General features: G+C 43.5%; 1 protein-coding gene across 5 annotated transcripts in view; it reads right to left on the bottom strand.

Annotated features, from left to right (window-relative positions):
- Window positions 1–20700, bottom strand: part of LOC139688373 (rho GTPase-activating protein conundrum-like) — a 221268-nt gene that overhangs the window by 197361 nt on the left and 3207 nt on the right. The window contains exon 1 of one of the 5 annotated variants that reach the window (XM_071585907.1): window positions 15947–16027. The exons of 2 other annotated variants lie outside the window; for them this stretch is intronic. In XM_071585907.1, coding sequence (XP_071442008.1) covers window positions 15947–15993 — 47 coding nt within the window. In that variant the 5' untranslated portion in view covers window positions 15994–16027. Of the gene's footprint in view, window positions 1–1096; window positions 1131–15946; window positions 16028–20700 lie in introns of those variants that run through there. 2 more of the 5 variants (XM_071585910.1, XM_071585911.1) reach the window with 2 other exon arrangements.

Below are 20700 nucleotides of genomic sequence, written 5' to 3' on the forward strand. Positions count from 1 at the left end.
AAAACATTTAAAGTGGTCCGAACATTACTTTTTCTTCAACCTACTCTTTTAGTTCTTTTGTGAAAAGGTAAAGAAGTGCAATAACTACTCTACGATCACTGGTCTGCTGCAATACTGACATTTCTTACGTTTTTCCTTGGGCCTCCGCGACGCGAAATGACGTAAGTCTCCAAATCGTCTTCTCTAGCAGTTTTCATTCTTGAGTATTTAAGTTTTCAGGAACTCTCATTTCTTCTGTGATAGCATTGATCGAATTTAAAGACGATGTTTTAATGTTTTGAAACGGTCACTTTATGTGGGTCGATCATCGCTCACATCTAACCGGGTCATATATTTGAATAAAAATGTTAAGCATGACCTTTCGTGCGGTTCAGTTTAATTGTGCGTGAGTTATCGTGTACACGACGATCCCATCACACAAGCACAGGCATCGCTCGGAAAAATTGACCAACACGCATATTTGCATTGAAATTTCCGAGGCGTATTATTTCATCAAACAATCCTGGCCCCTGGAACCACATAAAGAGAAAGGTTTCGCGGTGGCTACGACATCGATACATATAAGGCACAACAAGAGAGCGAGAGGGACGCGAGCGTCGGAGAAACATCGCAATGGATGGATAGGACATTTCCACTCACAGAGAAGTTTGTGACGGGAAATTGAGGATTCAGTCAGCGTTCCAGAAGGTGGAAGTAAACAGAAAGATATGCGCAAGAAATGGGAGTGCTCGGGCGAAGTGGGAAGGCGAGGACGCGAAGGAATGCAAATGTATGCAATTACTCAGGGTGATCGCATAATCATCCACCCACTCAAAAGCGACGAAGCGAAGACAATGAAGGACGCCGCTGGTCGGAAGAAGCCTCCTCGCCGATGAACACGACAGGAAAAAGAATCCAGTGTGCACGCGTCCCACGCCATTAAACGAGAAGAGTGCCCCGTGGAGTACATAGATATGTCGAGGGAAACATTTACTAGGTACAACAGCCACACCGAACGCCCGAACGAAATGACAATGAGGAGACTATCAACAAACAAACTAACGACAACGAACAGCTTAAACGAACAATGGCGGAGTCCTCCGAATCCTTCACTGACCTTGGACGCGTCAATCCAAATCATTTCAAATTATGTTGGAGCTCTCCCCCGTATTCACGATCTCCACAGAAGGAATGCCTCTTCTCCGAATTCCCCACCACCAATAAAACTTCCACAAAACGAGACTCGAAAAACAACGAACTGAAACGTAATGGGAGTCGACGGATCTCAAGTGGCACCAGTCGGCCGGTCGACAAACGAAAGCTAAGTCATGTAAACACATTCGACGCCAACTGCGCAGGAATATCAAACGTGAAATGATGGTCAATAATTTATTACGCACATAGCAAATTACGACTTCGACGTGGACGCATACATGGATATATATATATATATATATATATATATATATATATATATATATATATATATATATATATATATATATATGCATGTATGCGTCCACGTCGAAGTCGTAATTTGCTATATATATATATATAGGCAGGAAATGATGGTCAATAATTTATCACGCACATAGCAAATTACGACTTCGACATGGACGCATACATGCATGCATATATATATATATATATATATATATATATATATATATATATATATGCATGTATGCGTCCACGTCGAAGTCGTAATTTGCTATATACTACCTTGATCAAAAAGTTCCCGGAATAACCACCGTGTGGCGCTCCCATCGTTCCGATTTGAGTTATGTTTTTTTTGTTAAATTGGTACATCTGTTGTTGATATTCCCTTTAAATCTTAGTGTCATAACTTGACATTTGCAAAAGTTACGTAGCCAAGAGTACATCTATCTCTGTGTGTGTTGGCGATTTTTTACAATTTCAGAAATGGATTTAAATTTGCAACAACGAACTTGTATTAAATTTTGCGTAAAAAACGGATTTAGTGGCGCACGGACGTTGGAAATGTTGGAAAAGTGTTTCGGCAACGATTCTCTAAAAAAAACGGTCGTTTACCAGTGGCACGAGCGGTTCAGAAGTGGTCGTGAGTCAATCGAAGATGATGAACGCAGTGGCAGACCATCGACATCGAAAGTCGGTGAAAAAATTGATAAAGTAAAAGAAATGTTGGTCAATAACCGCAAATTAACCATCAGAGAAATAGCGGAGGACTTGAACATTGCCTATGGATCCGCCCAAGACATTGTGGTTAATGATTTGGGTTTCCGTCGTGTAGCAGCAAAGTTGGTGCCGAAAGACCTCAATTTCATGCAAAAAAGATACCGTGTTGACGTCGCAAAAGACATGATTTGCGAGGCTGAATCCGATCCCACATTCATCAAAAGGATCATTACTGGAGACGAGACGTGGGTTTATGAGTACGACACGCAATCCAGACATCAGGCAAGTGAATGGCGTTCACCAAATGAGCCGAGACCAAAAAAACCACGTCGTTTTCAGTCAAAAAAGAAGGCAATGCTGACGGTTTTCATGGATTACAACGGTGTAGTGCATCATGAATTTTTGCCAGAAGGCCAGACAGTAAACAAAGAGTATTATTTGGGCGTTATGAGACGTTTGCGTGAAGCAATTCGCCGAAAGAGACCAGAAATGTGGGCAGAAAACTCGTGGATTTTGCACCAATGATAACGCACCGTCGCACAGTGCTATCATTATTCGTAATTTTTTGACGAAAAATGCAACAAATACCATCCAACAGCCACCGAATTCACCTGATTTGGCTCCCTGTGACTTCTTTCTGTTCAATCGAGTTAAAAAACCATTACGGGGAACGCGTTTTAGCAGCCGAGAGGAAGTAATGGAAAAATCGCAGGAAGCTGATGGACATACCGAAAACCGAATATAAAAAATGTTTCGAGGATTGGATCAAGCGCTGGCATAAGTGTGTTGCAGTCGATGGGGATTACTTTGAAGGGGACAATATAGATTTAGATGAATAAACTTGTATTTTTAATTTTCTGAATAAATTCCGGGAACTTTTTGATCAAGGTAGTATATACAGGCAGAACACATTCATCAAATAACAAGAACCCAGATGAGTTAATCAAATCACAGTACTGCTAACTCGCAGTGATATCGCGAGTGAACCTTGAGGGCCTAAAACAACATCGACCTCACGGATGGTTACGTAAACATGAAACAAGGATTCCTACTTATACGATAAAGATATCCAATGATGCACCATAAGACTCCGTTGTAAGTTTACTGCCGTTGAAAAACAACTGAAATGTAGACACGCTTTCCTTTTGGATAATGCCGCGTATTCGCGTATTCTTGGGAGTGATTTCGGACCTTTCGTGACCAAATGTTGGTCAAGTTCTCGAGGGAAGATTATATAACTGGAGTATAATGATGAATTAGATTTTAATTTTTCATTGAAAGTGTGTCCGAAACTTGGTCACGAAACGTAGGGTTATCAATCCAAGAACATGTCGTATTACCCAGGAAAAAACAGAATATACTCTCGAAACGAAGAACTCGGCGCGGTCGTCGGCTTTCCTCGGATAGTTTCTCTTTCGCGTTACACCACTCCGCTTGTTTTAACGGTGTTCGAATCCCGAAAGATTGTCATGCTTAAACTATGACGATCACTCCAGAAATATAAGCCTCGTATGAAACCCGGGATGGATAAAAATCCCATCATGGATACCAAAACGTTTGAAAAACCCATAAAAAATAGGTTAAAAAACATAATTTCGGTGTACCTATTCCGCTAACTGTAACTCAAAATTACGGATATTGAGGGATCTGGGTTCGAGTCCCAGTCAAGGCGAATGATTTTTACGCTCTGAAATTGTTGCATTAAAACTCAAAATTAATTAATCGATCAGAGGTGTGACCTTCCTACGGGGAAATTTAATTAAATGCGGTGCCACTAAACAAAAAGCAAGAACACTCCTTTAAGGACATTTACCTTTAGTAATTAGCGAAAAAAATGCGGGCGCCCAGTCGCTTTCATTTGTCTGCCGAGTCATTCGGGCGGGATTACTCAGGGACACAGAGGAGGGAGGCGAATAATCACTATCGCAGCTCTTCACCAGCCGCGGCAGTTCCGCACGTCACCATTTGCAAAAAAAATGTCATCAACACCGTGCATCACTGAATATTCGTACTCGCGATTAAAAACTGATATCAAATAAGAGAGGCACTGATCACCAATAGTAAATTAAACACACGGCCATGCGTAATCAAGAATAGTGTAATTCCTAAGATTTTAATAATTAATGATAGCAGTATTTTAAAGCGAAGGCCAACCGCATTATTTGTAATGCTGATTTAATTATTCTGATTGGCTGGCAGCGCCTTCTGGCAGCTCGGGCGTATCCGGTGTTGAAAATTAGCAAAATAATCGCCCCATTCCACGGCGTAGCGATTCAGAATTAATTAAGCGTAATTCACGCAAGATGATTCGCGAAAAAAGTGCAATGTCGAAAGCGCACAATGAATACGCATGAATATAAATTAAAAGTAGGATGAGATTTCAGGGAAAAACCTAAGTACTATAAGGAAATCGAATCGACTGAGAGATGACTTCCCACTGAACGAACAGCAATCGATTCTGAGAATAGAACGGTTTTCCTTGATGGAAATCCGTTTACCCACAGAGTGAATAAGTAAAAACTATATAAGAAACTAAAGCACCGGGGAGATGCAATGCAACATTTCGCCAAAGGGACAAAGAAAAGACCTGGAGATATTAAACGCATTCCATATTAAGACCTAGTACCACCTACATTTCTTACTTCTGGCAATCTAGAAAAAACAACCGCCATTTCAGACCGCATCAAGGTGGGGGGAAAGTACGCGAAGCCAGGGTTGGAGGTGCATGGCATGGGCTGCTCGTTGCGCGTACAAGTGAGATCGACTCCTCCGGGAATAGTGAAATGAAAATCTTCGGCTCACCTAGCGATGACAAAATATACCTCACTTTTAAATGCGCTTAACTAACAAGCCTGAGGGCGTCCAAATGGTTTATATATATATATATATATATATATATATATATATATATATATATATATATATATATATATATACTATATATATATATATATATATTTATATATTTATATATTTATATATTTATATATTTATATATTTATATATTTATATATTTATATACTTATATATTTATATATATATATGTGTATATATATATATGTGTATGTATACATATATATATATACCTTGCAAGCCACCGCTAGGGTGTGTGGCAGGGTTGAATACACACCAGAATAGTTTTACCCGAACATAACCCTACCAAGGTCGAAAAATGTTATTTGATCCCTTATCGTTCGTGGGAAAAATTACATCTTAAATCTATCTGTTCTATGCTTAATCTATCTAATTTTATTAACATGATATCTCCTACCGCAGTACTATGGAGTTAATAATACATTTTCAGCATCGCTGCTAAAGAGAAGTCCTTCCAATTAACGCAAGAGATTTAATATTTCATTTAAACTTCTCTCCATCAGGGATACCCGGCATAGCTGCTGTAATAATTTAAATACCCCACTAAGTTTATCACAACAACATTTTCCAAATCTAGCTCCTCTACGCTTATGCAATTCGGCAATCAATCCAACTTCGTGAGGATCCCATAATACACCAGCAGTCTATTCTAAAAGAGGCCTAACTAGAGAAAAATAACATTTATCTTTGACCTTTTCATCACATTCACCCTATACTTTTCTAATGAATCCTAATATTTAGTTAGCTCGTCCACACATTTCCCTATATGTGTTTCATCGAGGAGAGATCGTGAGTCAGGGTAACGCCTAGGTACTTATTTGAGTCTACACATTCCATTTCGGTGTTTCCAACGCAGCAGGCGTTCGGGAGGGAATCGCACTTTTTTCCAAAAAATTATGACTACGTACTTTTTTAAAGTTTAATTCCAATTGACAAGGGTCGCGCCAGCGTTGTATAACATCAAGGTCATCTGACAGCGCCGCTGCGTCCTCAGAATCACGGATATCACGGTAAACCATTGAGCACAGTTTTTAAAAGGGCCTAACTAACAAGCCAGAGGGCGTCCAAATTGGTTTAAAGGAGAGGCCGTGGGAGCAAGGTCGAAATGACCATTAATTTGCATCACGGGAGATCAGCATGGGAGACGAGAATGAACCGAAAATCGCCGAGGAGCAGCAATAAATAATCCACCAGACGCGAGGCAAGCGAAGTGGGGGGTGGGGGATCAGATCAGTGCTCACGGCGGCCTGTTGAGCAATACCAGGGACAGGTGGAGACTCCGCTGCAGGAGTTGGATGCCTAAGGGGGCGAGGCATCGGGCTGGACGACTGGGAAGGAGAGAGAGCCATTGTCCAGCGGGTGAGCACGTGAAGGCATTGAATTAACAATCGATCCCCCCTCTTCCCAGGGCATGTGACGAAACAGACCAAGTCATTACATACCCTAATAAAGAAACGGCACGATCCAACAAATATATACGTGTTCTCTGCAATAAATGCACGAACTGGTGCAATCTGGCGGCCATGACGCGGACTATAGCCCCCCCCCCCACTAGCGGTGCTGGTTGCCTGAGAACCAATGCTGCGCGGATCGTCGAGCTGTGCGTAGGGTGCCAATTATGTTAGTTTCTGTCGTTCTTGGTTTTACTGTTTGTCGAAAATGGAAATTGACGAAATCGCGGAGCAACAAATCAACATCAAGTTTTCTGGTGAAGTGCGGTAAAAGTTATCAAGAGATTACTGAAATGTTGACAGCTGTTTAATGGGTGACAATGCTCTGAAGAAAACATACGTTTTCAAGTGGACTGAGCGTTTTGAAGATGGCCGACAAGACGCCACGGATGATGCAAGGCCGGGACGACCTTCAACCACCTGTGTTGACGACAACATTGATCGTGTGCGGTCCCTTGTCCTTACCGATCGTCGAAAAACTGTCCGAATGATAGCTGATGAACTGAATTTAGGAAAATCAGCTGTGCACACTATATATTTTAACCGAGCATGATGGATGGATCCTTCACCATGGCAATGCATCTGCACATGCAGAATTTATTGTTCGCCAGTTTATGGCCAAAACTTCAATCACCTTGATCCTTGATCATCCTCCTTATTCGCCAGATCTCGCCCCCCGCGCGACTTTTTCGTATTCCCAAAATGCAAAAATGTGATGAGGGGAAATTATTGGGAAGATGTGGAACCTGTAAAGGGAGAAAAGCCGAGAAAACTAAAAATCCTAACTGCCGAGGACTTTCAAGGGTGCTTTAAACAGTTGAAAAGAAGATGGAATAAGTGCATAGCAACGAATGGAGAGTGATTTGAAGGGCACAAAATCGATGTGGACTGAATTTTGCAAAATAAAGTTTGTATGGCCTCAGTTCGCGTATTTATTGGACAGGGTAGTATATTTCGATCCTTCATGAGAGAGAGGACAGGTGCGTGCGTGCGAGATAGAATGTCTTGGAGGCCCACCGAGATTAAAACTCTTCGAGATCCACGCAGTCTCAGATGCCTCGTGGCAGGAAACCAGGGGACATCTTCTCGAAATCCACCACATGCTGGTTTGTTTACAAGCCCTTAAAACTTTCAAATGCGGAATTTGGTTGAGATGTGAATGAGATATCTTGGGCACATGTCACGTGTCTACAATACACAGCATGATACGAACGTGAGTGTGTTAACATTCCATCTAAGGCTGTCATCGGGAGACTATATAAATCGGCTCGTAAAGTAGAGAAAAGGGTTCGATCTCACCGTAAGTATGTGCACGTTTTCAAGGAAAACTGCAAGAAAAGGAGATAACATCTCATGCTGGCACACTTTCTCCAATGTTGTGCAATGTCTTCGTGGATTTGTCAAACTACGAAATCGACCCCCAAAGAAGCATTCTGTGAGATTCTAAAAATTATAAAACTACATTCGAAATACATAAATCAAGCTATTCAATATATCTCCGCGTGCCGGAAGATCGACGAATGATATTTCGCTGAGAAAAGGATCGCAAATTCAATGGATACGCGAAGGCTTACTCTACGGATCAAATTAATGCCTTGAAAATTATTAGTACACAATAACCATGCAACAATTCAGGGGTAACGTAAAATATTGTCTCTTTAGCAGTGATGTAGAAAATGTATTATTATTACCCCCATCGTACTACGGTAAGGGAGATATTATGTCAATAAAATTAGAGTGATCAAGTGTAGAACTGATAGATATAAGATGCTATTTATCCCAAGAATTATAAGGGAACAGAATAACAAGTTGATGACGTTCAACGTCGAAACCTGGGTCGTGATTTTTATATAAGGTGTATGGAATCACATAGTTAATAATTTCATTTCATTTCAATATATTATGCAAGTTCCATAAAGTAACACCGGAGGCAACAAATCATATCATATCTATTTCTATCGCACCTCGACACTAAAACATAGCTGGAGATGACCGGGGCATGGTTTGGGCGAAGAAACTGTCGATTGGCTAAATTGCCGAGTAATGCCATGGAACAAACCCATCTGATATCCAAGCGGTACGATTTTCTGTACGTCATAAATCCACTGAAAATCAGGGCCGGCACAGTTATTGGAGCTGCCTCCTTGTCCACCCAAACTCTATCAACACACCCTACCGGCGTAGATTGCATAAATGAAACACTTTGATCACATTTGGCTTCCGTTTGCAACAGCCCTCGGGTTCACAGCTGCAATAATCAAGAAATAATGATCACAACAAGAAAATAGGAGGCGGGGGGATGGGGGTAAGGGCAAATCAAACACCTCCAACTAGCATCTCAAGCGAGAGTACATGCGGCATGGTATTAAGCCGTCAATCCACGCCGAGAAGTCGAATTCAGTGTACATATACATATATGAGATACGTAATTCTCTGCTCGCAGTAACGCTCGTCAGGAACAAAGAGGTATCGAATACGCTCTTAAATAACGAAAGAGTGAATTCGGTTTAGAAGTGGAACTATTCCAACATCAATTTCCGAAAGTAGATCAGGTGGTCCACATTCAAGATGGTTGGTCTACATTCGGTGATTGCTCAAATCATTCCAAAATGAAGTATCGAATCCAGACGCTAATGGTAAAAACGTCCAAGAACCGCAGGAATATCGGGTCGCGAAAAGAAACACGCCGGGCTGCTTCCACTTTCGGTGCCAAGGGCATCCCAACGTCCTGATTTGCATAGTCTCAGGTCGGGAAAATACTTCGGCCCGGGGGGAGCGGGGGAAACCGCAACGTCGAAAAATCGAGTTCGGGGAAAGTGATGTGGCCACAGTTCCGGCTTCCATGGGAACCTACGCGCACGGCCACCGGGATGAGCGGGATTCGCAGCCATCTGCGCATCCGTGAATGATGTGGCTGCGAATTCCTTCCATTCGAACTGGTCGTTCGAAGTATCCATTTTTCTTTAATAAAGTGTTGACGCGCGGAATTGAATAAAAAACAGCGAACAAAAAAAATCTATTACTGAACGCGAGGTATCGTAATGCGCCAAAAGAAAAGGGTCTAGGTCGGGGAGACACTGGAAGCAAGCAAATCACGGACGCGCGATCCGAACATTTTAGAAAGGGACGAATCAATCGAGTTCAAGGAATGATCCTAGCACCGCCGTACATTGGAGAGACCAAAATGGTGAAAGGGATGGACATTTACCGCAGATTCCATCGCTGTAATGAATAATTTTCCCAAATACGACCACATTAATAGGGAAATTTATTTACGACAAACCAATCAATAAATACTCTTAATGGCTATCATTTGGACAGTTCTACGATGATCGGTAAGGACAAGGGAGCGCACACGATCAATGTTGTCGTCAACAAAGATGGTTGAAGGTCGTCCCGGCCTTGCATCATACGTAGGGTCTTGTCGGCCATCTTTAAAACGCTTAATCTTGATAACTTTTACCCCACTTCACCAAAAACTTGATGTTGATTCGTTGCTCCATGATTTCGTCAATATCCATTTTCGATGGCAAACTGCCAAAACAAGGACAACAGAAACTAACATAACTGGCATTCGCAACATACGCACAGCTCGACGATCCGCCAAGCAGACACGGCTAATTGAGTCTCAGGCAACTAGTGTCGCTAGTGGGCGGGGCTATAGTCCGCGCCAGAATGCACCTGTTCGTACACTTGGCTTGCAGGAAACGGAAATGATTGAGATTTTTGTAAGACAGGAAATCGTTGAGTTATTTGAAATTTTATCACAATCGTTTAACAGAAACAACAGAGCCTAACCTCAACAGTTATTACCTAACACATCCCGTCAATTAAAAATGAATGTTCAAATTGATGTAGTACATTAAATTCGAGTTACGCGTTATCTCCTTCTCCTGATGATGAAATCCGACTACGGCATTTACTTCTATCACGAAAATTAACTGACCTTTCTTCTAAGGACGTGGTCTTATGGTAGGATAAACGCTTCTAGGTTATCGAGAAATTCCAAGCAACCCAAGAGCAAACCACGTATTAAAATTATCTATCCAGATATCCCATTTCCTCTCTTATTCTAATGAAAGATAAAAAGCATCAACTAAATAGCATTTTTAACTTATATAGGCCTAAAAGGCGGCGAGCAGGGCGATCTCTTTTTTCCTTACTGTGACGAAACTGACCATTTAATTAGGAAATCAAACGATGCGAGGGGAGTAATGAGCTTTGAATGAAGTGATCTTCGAAGTAAAATTCTGAATTTAAGGTTTAAATTTTTACTAGTCAAATGAAAAGTCATCACCACTTTAGGTTACACATGAAAACGACTTGCTCCTCCTAGTATCCGCAATAAAAAACACAACTTTCAAAAAAATGGCGAAACGGTAGAGCTGATACTGTTAAGAAACAATAGCCACCTAGTAGACAATAATGTTCTCTAGCAATGAAACCGTTCCTATTCAATTCAAAACAATGTACGAGGGTAGGCTGAAAACTAATGCACACATGCTTGTGGACCACAAACAAAATAAACCTTCAGAAGCAATCCAGTTGGCATGTGGAAGTAACATTCCGCCTCAACATGCATGCGTAGGTTTAAGGTGGTTTGATTCATCTGGTGTATTTCGTGAAGCTGAAGTATGGAAACGTATTCTAGTCCTATGCCAACGCGCTCAATGTGCAATGTAATCATCGTGCTGCTATCGAATTTTTAACTGCTGAAAAACGACAATAAATACACTATTAACTTCAAAAAATGGGCACGAATTCAATAGCCACTTTTATCGAATACGCTTGCAGGATGTGAAGGTACACAATGTCATATAAATATATTCTTATCCTCTGAGCTGAACTTTTGACTGAGCCGGGTGTGCCTTAGATTGGATGCAATCGAAGAGGCCCGCTGCTATCAAAGGAAGAGGCAATGATAGGATAGAGATTACCAGCCATCTTTGTTGTCATAAGTACTTCAACATCACCAATTACGATAAACACCATCGAAGTTTCACAACATCGGCGGCGAACAAAACAACTCGTTCATTCCCTCCAAACGACCACCATTCCTTATTCTTAGGTTTCAAGAAAACCTTTCGACAAGGCTCCTAGCGAGAAATATGTGCGCGCTTAAGTATTGAATGAATGAGAAAGCGACCGGACAAGATTAAGGCCTTCTTATCTATACAGTTAACAATAAGTAATCGCCGATGGGATGGAGTCCATCAAAGTCGGTTATTCCGGGAACTTTTTGATCAAGGTAGCATAACCCACGTGCCGGAATAGATTTACACAAAAAGACGAACATTTGACGACCATTATTGCAATATGTACATCAGCATGCATGTAGTATGTATGTACAACACGTACGAGTATTTTTCTGAGTTTACATAGTATAACAAATGCACGAAGCATCAACTAACAGTTGTCCACTGGTGACCGATTGATGAAGGGCATCATAACAATGGAAGAAAGTGGAGCCCTAGACTAATCAATTCAGGGACATTTCCATATCGACATAATCTCTCTCGCATCCGAGTGAATCCCGACGACTGGACAATCGAATGTTTTCCAAGGTTTGAAATGTTCGATGACAACACGTCGGTGGAGATACTGACCAGCAATCACCGTGGAAATCACACATCCACCAGAAATTGTTTTATCAATCTAACTTCTTTTTTAGATTCGAAGAAATATTATAGGAACAAATAAAGTTGTTACATATTGCCAACATTTATACTTCCGTTACCAACATCCCGATTAATGGTAACATCTAACCTAAAGGGATGAGTGTTTTCCATACTCAATAAGCTTCACCTGAAGTGACCCGGACATTATCGTGTTCTTTAGCGGTCCGTTGATAGACAAACACGACATTGGACTGCCTTTGGCAATCGTTAGTCCAAAATGAACCGTTAACGACTACTCGGTGGTTTAAGAGACACGCAACCTCCCAAGCGGGTACCGAAATCGGACCCACAACTTCTGACGAGCTCCACGTACCTTACGTAAGAATACACACTTGCGATGTCTCCGAACGCTTAGACGAACCCTATGGCGCGCACCAATAAGGCCTGTTCGGATGCCGACGCCTCCCGAGGGGACATTAGTGATTCAGGGGACGAACTCGCCTCAAAGAACCCCCACCCCGCCCCCAATTCAGGGGGCGGGGAGGCGGGAGAGAGCGAGCTCCTGCGGGACGAAGCGGATGATGCGAGGGCACATGGCGGAAGTGTCAGAGGTGACGGAAGAGAGACACACACACAAGCTACCGAAGAGTTCCACCAAAGAAAGGGGTTGCGATATCCCCCCCCCCCACAGGGCCTTCCATGTCGCAAAAGCCCGGCCCCTGGCTCGTGCCGACCCCCTACCTACGTCGTTTATGGGCAGCGACAGAATGGCGGCGAGGCGAGAGAGAGAGCGCGCGGCGGAGAGGGGAAGATCCATTGTTTGTCGAGGCATGGTGACATCTGACGATCGAGCCGCGCCAAACGGAAAGAAACTTCAGGGGAACGGTGCCGCAAATGAGAGGTCACCGCGAGTCCACGAAGCGAGCGATTGGGGGAATCGTCTAACTCGCGTCTGGAGCGACGATTAAGGAAGAAGATAAGACGACTGCGGACGGTCAAGCGAAGGTGATTGAAATCCACCAAACCAATGGCCGCGTCGGACAAAAAAAAACGATTCGAACTTCGGGAATTAATCACAGAGGCGACAATTGCACCGGTGGAGGGGGGGGAAGTGATACTGGAAATCATAACAGAAGGCTTCAGATGAAATATCGAACATCTCTCCACAGACAATAGTTTGGAAGTCGTGGAAATAGCGAAAGTCGAGGATTAAGGCGATATATCATCCTTGACTTCGAGTAAACGAGTTCGCCCAGGACAAGTGGACTCATCAATTCCATTTTAAAACACAAAAAGGACCCGGAAACATGCCATCTCTAAATGACCATTTGTGCTAACATGAATTGTCAGCAGTCGCCATTCCGATCGGCATGAATGGAGTTTGTGATCAAAGGAGGTTCTTTCGTTATAATTAAGATTAGTCCCACAAGGTGACGATAGGTTTCCGATTGGATCCACTTCGAAAGCACAGCTACATTAATTAATTACCAAGTCCAATCGAAGAAAAATGAACAAACTAAAATTCTATCATCGGAATTTATACGAATGTGAATATTGCCGTATTTCATTGAACTTGTTTTCGACGAATGTTAAAGGAAGCAGATGTAAAAACCCCAAAGAATTGAATTCAAAACTTCTCAATCATTCGATTGCTTAAGAGACGAATTCATATTATTTTTAAACTGTTTATAAACTCCTTGATCTCTGCCGAGTGTAAAACGTAGGGCCCATTCGATAATGACCGGTTTCCTTCGACAATGTTTGTTTATTTGCCGAAGATGCAGTGGTTTACCGTGATATCCGTGATCCTGAGGACACAGCGGCGCTGTCAGATGTCCTTCATGCTATACAACGCTGGTGCGACACTTGACAAATTGGATTTAAACTTTAAAAAGTGGGTAGTGATGAATTTTTGGAAAAAGACTAATTCCCTCCCGAACGCCTAATTCATCGGAAACACCGAAATGGAATGTGTAGACTCAATTGAATATTTAGGCGTTACCCTCACTCACGATCTCTCCTCGATGAAACACATATAGGGTATATGTGGCGAAGCTAACAAAAAATTAGGATATATTGGAAGAGTATCGAGTAAATGTGATGAAAAGGTCAAAGAGAAAATGTTATCTTCCGCTGGTTAGGCCTCATTTAGAATAGCCTGCAAGTTATTACGGGATGCTCACTTAGTTGGATTGATTACCGAACTGAATCGCGTGCAGCGTAGAGGGGCTAGATTTGTAAAACGTTCTTAAGATAAACTTAGTAGCGTATCCAAAAGATTAGAGCAACTAGGCTGGGAATCACTCTCACGGAGTGAAGGTTAGATGACAGATGAAAGCTCTTGCATATGAATTGGAAGGACAACTCAGGGCAGTACATCTTACAGTGCAGTATTTTCTACATCACTCACAGCAGCGATGTAGAAAATGTATTATCACCCCCATCGCACTACGCTAGGAGAGAGATCATGAAGTTTAAGGAAAGAGATTACGCATTTAACGGCGAAACTGTAAGTCCGAAACTCCTGGTTCCGGGACGGGAGGACGCAGTATTTAACAAGGGGCATTTTTTTTAACAGCATTTGAGTGGATGAGACTTGAGGCCAAAGGCAGAAATCACGAGCGTGACCATCGAAAGGGCAGAAGACTCGCAATTTGCAAGAGAACGCACAAAACACGCACTCCCCCAAGGACACGGGGAAAAGAGGCGAAGAGGAACTCCGCCAGGAATAGACGCGAGATTTCGCGGACAATTGAAAGGAAACGTTCAGAAGAGAAGGAGAGACATGCGCATTTGGAAACACTCTCCGGCAAGGGGGAGAGGTTGCTGATGAGTAATACGAGGGTGGGCTGAAAAGTAATGCACACACATACTTGTAGAGTGCGAACAAAAACAAATAGTAAGTTCATGCAAAAAGTGCATTGAAGTACAATTCTTAAGTTTCAAAATCATATAAATACTTATTTTTCAACGTAGTCACCGTATTAAGGCTAACACATTTCTCCCAACGTGTAACAAGTTCTTTCATTCCGTCACTGAAAAACTCTTCCGACTTTTCTCGAATCCAGGACTTGACAACTGCCTTCACCTCATCGTCCGAGGTGTAATGATTAGATCACCTTGAGGTGTCTCATGAGTTGAGGAAAAAAAATAAAAAACGCAAGGCGCAAAATGAGGGGAATGAGGAGGGTGTGGAATTGGTTCAAATTTCGGGTTTCGCAGAGCCTTTCCAGTTGCGCGCGAGGTGTGTGGACGAGCATTGTCATATTGCAAGATTGTTGGCGCCAAGCTACCTTTAACACGACAAACTTCTTCCTTGGATATTCCAATTCGGTTTGCGATACGCTTTTGAGTGATTCGCCGGTCATTTTGAATCAAATATTCGACGAGTTTGCGATGTTTATCGTCTGTGGCAGTGAACGGACGCCCGCTGCGTGTTTCATCAACAATTATAGCTTTTCCAGGCTCGCAACCACGAAATTTTAGCACCCATCGATTTACAGTAGACCTATCAACAGCATCGTCACCATAAACAGCCTTCAAACGACGATGATCTCAGTAGGAGTCACTTTTTAGCATTTAAAATTCGATAACGGCACGCTGGTTAACTCGCGTTGACATAGCACTAGAACACCTCTCCATACTTCCGCTTCTCGAAATACACTCGATGAATGAAACGACCACAAACCTGCGCATGCGTGCGGGGGAATGTTACTTCCTCATGCCACCAGGAGTGCTTCTGAAGGTCATTTCGTTTGTGGTCGACAAGCATGTGTGCGTTAGTTTTCAGCCTACCCTCGTATTTGAGGAATTCTAAGTGAGTGAGCGGCACAGGAAGAGGAAATAATGGCGTTGTGGTGGACTCACCGATGTCGGGGGTCGGAGGTCAGGACGCAGGGGCACCACCACCACATCCTAATCGCGCGGGCGGCGGAAACACTTCCGACGGCCGAGAGCCAGGCGGCGCAGTCTCGCGCAGCTAAGACGATGGCTCGGGAGGGGAAGGGAGTCACCCTCCCCGGGTAGTAAAGGGGGGAGGAGGGGTGGGAGACGCAGCGCACCTGCTTAGCCACGCTTAATAAGAGGGGGGATGGCCCCCTGGACCGCACTCTCTCGACTGAGCGGATGACTAAAGCAAGGAGTGTCCCACCAACCAACTCCTTCCGCCCACGCAATACTTCGCTCCCGAAATTACGTCCACGGAATGACACATCGCATGGTTGGCGGAATGGTGGACCCAAAGGGAGGGGGAGGGGGGATTGGGGGCGTGAAGGCCACCAATTCACGACATAGGGGGGCTAAGTTTCTTTTCCTCTCCGCCTCCCCCCTCCCGCTGCCGCGACAGGGTCGGAGAGGAAACTTGGCCCGTCGAAATTCGTAAAAAGAGCGAATGTTTAGCAACGGGGGTGTGTGTGAAGGGAGGAGAGTCGCTAAATGCGTCGTCTTAAATTGGGACGTGATTCGGAGCGTGAGCGTCGCCTGCGGTTACATCGGCGAAAGGAGAAGCGACGTCGAATAAGAGTGACAAAGATGCACGATTCGTGAAAACGACATTTTAAGGAACACGGTCACCAGAATAACTTAAATATGCGCAATCTTTTCGCACGAGGTTGGTGGCAACGCACGGGTTGGTGGCAACTTTCCGGGTCGTTTAAAAATTAAACGACGAAAATGCGAGTACGCCTCGTGTTTTCAATCCCTTGACGGCGGCGGTCCAGACGGTTGAGAGAGCCGGTCTGCGGAAGGCGCGGGGTGGTCAGACGAGGCCTGTGAACCGGGGAGGATGTCGAGCTATCATCACCATCATCAGTATTTCAATCCTAAGATTAGTTTACCGCAGCCCTCGATTCTTCCCTATTTAGTGTTAATTCCCTCACCCTCCCCTGATAGGTTCCCTGTTTTACGCCCGTCTTAATTTGCCTCATGTACTTGTCTCTTGGCCTTCCCCGCGGGATCTCTCCTTCTGTTATGTTTCTAACTAATCCATCGTGCCTCAAGGTATGTCCAATCCATCTCGTTCTTCTTTGCCGAAGAATTCTCCATATAATCCTTTCCTCTTCTGCTCTTCTATATACTTTCTCGTTCTTTACTTTGTCTGTCCATTTAATCTTCAGCATTCTCCTCCAGCACCATGTTTCAAATGCCTCTATTCTTCGCTGGTCCAATGTTCCAATTCTCGGAAGAGGACCATGCACCACACGAAAGTCTTGAAGAATTGCTTCCTTGTTTCCAGCCTTAGGTTCTTTGGACATAGTAACTGCCACTTCTTTGTGAATGCGTTCATAGCTTGGGCTCTTCTTCGCTTGATGTCGGTTGAACTCTTTCCATCCCAAGTTATACTGCTGTCCAGGTAGATGAAGGATTCTTCACTTGCTCTAGTTTCACCCTTCAGAATTGTGATATCTGCATTCAGCTTCTCTCTCTTCCGCACACTAGAATTTTAGTTTTCTTCTTGTTGATGCTCATCTTATATTCCCGAAGTACCTGCTCTTTAGTATTCGGGTTTGCTTGCAGGCCCTCTCGCGTCCCTGCTACCACTGCGAACGGCAGCATGTCGATTTCTTCTCCGTTTACCTTGACTCCTTTAATACCCAATTTTGAGTTTCCTTTATTGCCTCTCCTAGGCATACGTTGAATATTGCTGGCGAGAGGTTGCATCTTTGTCGAACTCCATTCCAGCTTCCATTTTCCTTCCGTTTTTCATTTCCATGGTCGTCACCTGATTCTTGTGGTAGAGGCGATGGAATAAGATCATCGTCGAAGAGAATCAAACCGAAAATTTCCCCGAGTAATTTTCCCAGAATTCCACACTTGTCGTCGAAGGAACAACGCCCTAGGGTGTACATTTATGCACAATAGGGGGTTGAAATAAACGTTAACCACCCACACAGGGAAATCGAGAGAAATCATTTCTATCTTTGTCTCCCATGGCGTTTTCCAACCCTACCTCGACGCCCTCCCAGCCTTGCGGCAAGACAACGCAACCTGAAAGCTTATTCTCCAAAAACGTTCGCAAAGTGCAAAGGCTGATGACACAAGGGCCATTAATGGGATAAAAATTGGTCTCTTCGGAACCTTCAATCACATCAGGGTACTAATTTCGATCAACAATCACGGATTTATTTCCCTCGTCTGAACCGGGTGGTCTGACCCTGAAGGGGCCAGGGGTGGGATGGGGTGGGGGAGGATAGGGATCCCTACGATCCCCTTCGGTGTCACAAGGTAAACCCGAATGTCCTGGGTTATTTTTTTCCACCACAATCGCAATTGCTCACGACATCCCCATTAAAAAAGCCAGACGGAGAAGGAAGACGAAACACGGGACGAAAGTCGCCGAAAGCGAAATGCACAGCTGGAAGTCAATTAGAAAAAAAACTTAAAAAAGTGCGAAGTGATGAATATTTGGGCAAAGAGCAATTCCCACCCGAACGCCCGCTGCATTGGGAACACCGAAATGGAATGTGTAGACTCGATTAAATACCTGGAGTCACGACCTATCCAGGATGAAACACATACGGGGAATATGTGGACAAGTTAACAAAAATTAGAATTTACTAGAAGAGTATCGGGTAAAAGTGTTGAAAAGATCAGAGAGAACATGTTATCTTTCGCTGGTTAGGTCTCATTTAGAATATGCTGCAAGTATATTATGGGATCCTCACGAAGTTGGATTAATTGCCAAATTGGAACAGCGTAGAGGAGCTAGGCTGGGAATCACTCAATGGAGCGAAGGTTAAATTACAGATTAAAACTCTTGCACATAAATTGGAACGGGGTCTCTATAACAGCGATGTTGAAAATGTTTTCATAGCCCCATCGTACTTCGGTAGGAGATTATCATGTCAGTAAAATTAGAAAGATTAAGCGTAGAACAAAAATATTATTTTTCACGGACGATAGGGGATCATATTAACATTGTTCGACCGCGGTAGGGTCATATTCGGGTCAAAATTAGTCTGGTGTGTAGTGGCAAACCACACACCCTGGCGGTGGCTTGCAGGGTATATATAAATAAATACATAAAATAAATAAAACAAAATAATAAATAAATAAGTCCCGGCCATCCCTCGATCATCGCGAGGCTGAATTTTGAGTCGGCGGAGTATATACCCATGGAATTCGAAATCACAATCGCCCGGCGATGACTTGGCCCGGAGCCATCGCTCTCTCTCTCTCTTTCGCCCTTGCAATCTATTCAAGGACGTAGGAACCGCAATTGTCCCAACACTCTGCGGTTGGAAGGGTCAAAGTCGCGACCCCGGGCTCATGAGAAATGAAATCGCTATGAATGACTCGAGAGAGGCGGGAACTGCTTCCCCGTTCGGGGGACCAAAAGAGCACTCACCCCTCCGAAAACTGGCCGTGATTCCCATCAATTGGTGGGATCGCTGGACCAACAGTGGAATGGGTAATACGGTCCGAGATATATCAAGGAAATAATATTAGAGAAATCAAGTGTAGGAGCGGCAAATTCAAAATGTCATTATAATAAAACTACGGCGATATGGGAGTAATTGTTTGCTTCTAGGTGGCCAAGAATGTTAATTTTTTTCTAATCCTAATTTTATTACGCTATTCTCGTTAATACATGCTCGTATTACAAGGGTAGAGAAGTACTTCACGCTTCGATGGTGCAGCGAATGTGGCTGAACCTAAACACTACCTCTATTATTTTAAATAATATACGGCAACTGACTTAAAGCAAAACTTAATTTTGAGCAGACCCTAGCGGTGGTTTCCAGGGTATCATAGATCATATGCACGAGGTCTGTCCAATGAATACGCGAACTGAGGCCATAAAAATTTATTATGTAACATTTGGTCTACACCTATTTTCTCCCCTTCACATTACTCTCCATTCGTCGCTATGCACTTATTACATCGTCTTTCCCATTAATGTTTAAAGCACCCTTGGAAGTCCTCGGAAGTTAGGCTTTTTCAGTTGTCTCGTCGTTTCTTGCCTAATTGTGTCCACATCTTCCCAGTGATGTCCCCTCATCAGATTTTTGCGAGTGACCGCACACGATCAATTTTGACGTCAACACAGGTGGTTGAAGGTCGTCCCGGGTCATCAGGTAGCGTCTTTTCGTTCTTCTTTAAAACGCTTAAAACCATGTGAAAACGGATGTTTTTTCAGAGCATTATCACCATTAAACAGCTGTCAACATTCCAGTAATTTCTTGATAACTTTTACCGCACTTCACCAAAAAATTGATGTTGATTCGTTACTCCACGATTTCGTCAATTTCCATTTTCGACAAATAGTAAAAACAAGGACAGCAGAAACTAACATAACTGGCACCATACGCACAGCTCGACGATCCGCCAAGCACAGACATCTCATAGGGTCTCAGGCAACTAGCACCGCTAGTGGGTGGGGCTGCAGAATCCTGTTCATCCAAACGCTTCACAGTCATCCGTCCACGCAGCACAACGGCTGTCACATTTCGAAACGACGCGGGCGTGCACCAGGGTCGCGAGGAAGGAGGGACCAATGAAATCTCTGGATAGATTTTGCATGGCTCACATCTTCTGGCCTTGGAGGGAATGACCGTTTCTCGAGTCGTGGGTGCGGCGGCGGGGGATGGACGTTGAATGCTCAACGACCAGGAAGGCACACA

This window comes from Hetaerina americana, unplaced genomic scaffold (assembly GCF_022747635.1).
Source record: "Hetaerina americana unplaced genomic scaffold, ioHetAmer1.1.p SCAF_2, whole genome shotgun sequence".
NCBI lineage: Eukaryota > Metazoa > Arthropoda > Insecta > Odonata > Calopterygidae > Hetaerina > Hetaerina americana.